The sequence below is a fragment of the Chenopodium quinoa genome, unplaced genomic scaffold (genome assembly GCF_001683475.1).
Source record: "Chenopodium quinoa cultivar QQ74 unplaced genomic scaffold, ASM168347v1, whole genome shotgun sequence".
NCBI lineage: Eukaryota > Viridiplantae > Streptophyta > Magnoliopsida > Caryophyllales > Amaranthaceae > Chenopodium > Chenopodium quinoa.
In genome coordinates this window covers 1,330,056-1,331,655 of record NW_018744239.1, presented here as the reverse complement: position 1 = coordinate 1,331,655, position 1,600 = coordinate 1,330,056, and the positions used below count along the sequence as shown (strand labels likewise).

The 1,600-nt window shown below is 38.5% G+C and overlaps 1 protein-coding gene across 1 annotated transcript; it reads right to left on the bottom strand.

The window, feature by feature from the left end:
* Positions 1–220: 220 nt before the first annotated feature.
* Positions 221–1,183, bottom strand: LOC110694588. Its single transcript, XM_021871753.1, has one exon. The coding sequence runs from the start codon at positions 1,181–1,183 to the stop codon at positions 221–223; it is 963 nt and encodes a 320-aa protein (XP_021727445.1).
* Positions 1,184–1,600: the final 417 nt, after the last annotated feature.

Below are 1,600 nucleotides of genomic sequence, written 5' to 3'. Positions count from 1 at the left end.
TAATTATTATTATTGTTGAAAATGTTGTTAATGATAATTTATAATAGATCGTTCTATTAACCGACACATTAATTAAACGAGACGAATTCAAAAACATAAAATTCATTGATTAAAAACATGAAATACATTGATTAAACGACACGAATAAAAAAAACATGAATTACGTTGATAAAAATAGCAAAGAAAATAACAAACATAAGTTTAAAAATAACTGAAATGTTTAATTTTCATCGGACCTCATAGACTGTGCCCATAAATGCTCGATCAAGTCGTTCTTCAAAGCCATATGGACGTCTCTATCACGAATTTCCCCTCTCGAAGCTATCAATCTACCGAAATTATCTGGATCATACTGTCCGGGAGTTACGGTGAATGTTGTTGCATTCCTAGTTGAGGACGACCCCGGCATATTCTCAGGCTGTTCATCGGCAAACTCGAGTGGATCCTTATAATTTAAATATGTATCACGCTCGTCTTCAACAATCATGTTGTGGATAATGATGCAAGTCATCATAATTTTCCACAACAGATCTACACTCCATGCCAAAGCAGGCTTCCTGATTATTGCGAAACGAGCTTGTAACACACCAAAAGCACGCTCAACATCCTTTCTCGCACTCTCTTGACATTTAGTAAATAACGTATCCTTAGCTGTTTGAGGGGCAGTAACCGCATCTATAAATGTCGACCACTTTGGATAAATCCCATCGGTGAGATAGTATCCTTTTGTGTAAGTGTTTCCATTAACTGTGAACAGAACTTGTGGAGCACGATTATTTATTATATCATCAAACACAGGAGAACGTTGTAGTACATTAATATCGTTGCACAACCCAAGAGTCCCAAAGAAGGCGTGCCAAATCCATAAATCCCTAGATGCAACCGCTTCCCAGATAACAGTGGCCGTTTTAGATCGGCCTTGATACATTCCTTTCCATCCAGCTGGACAATTTTTCCATACCCAATGTATGCAATCAATGCTTCCTAGCATGTCGGGGAAGTTTCTATCCTCCCCTTCTCTTAGAAGACGCTGGATATCTTCCATTGTTGGCTTGCAGAGGTACTCAGTTGCAAACTGAGCAATAACTCCATCGACAAATTGTGAAAGACATTCTCTAGCAGTACTTTCACCAAGCTTTAGATATTCATATACTTGATCAGCTGAACAACCATAAGCTAACATACGTATAGCCGCGGTTCATTTTTGAAGGGGTGAAGCACCAAGACGCATGGTAGCATCGGGACGTTGTTGGAAATAGCGATTACTTGCACTTAATGTGTCCACAATGCGAAGGAACGGGGGTCTCCTCATACGAAACCTCCTTCGAAATATGGTATCATTGTATACCGGTTGATTATTAAAGTAATCTGCAACTAGATTGTCGTGAGCCGCTTCACGATTTCTAGGCACAGTTACCCTTCGTTTTCTCGGACGTTTTTGCTTTTCAGGTTGTAATGAATTAAGCACTGAATTTTGCATCGTAACTAAACGTTGACTCTCATTTATAAAATTCATGACCATGTGATCATAAATTTTATCAGTTATACTTGAGGAGGAAGAGCTTGAAGAACTTGAAGAGATTGAATCTAAGCTCATATT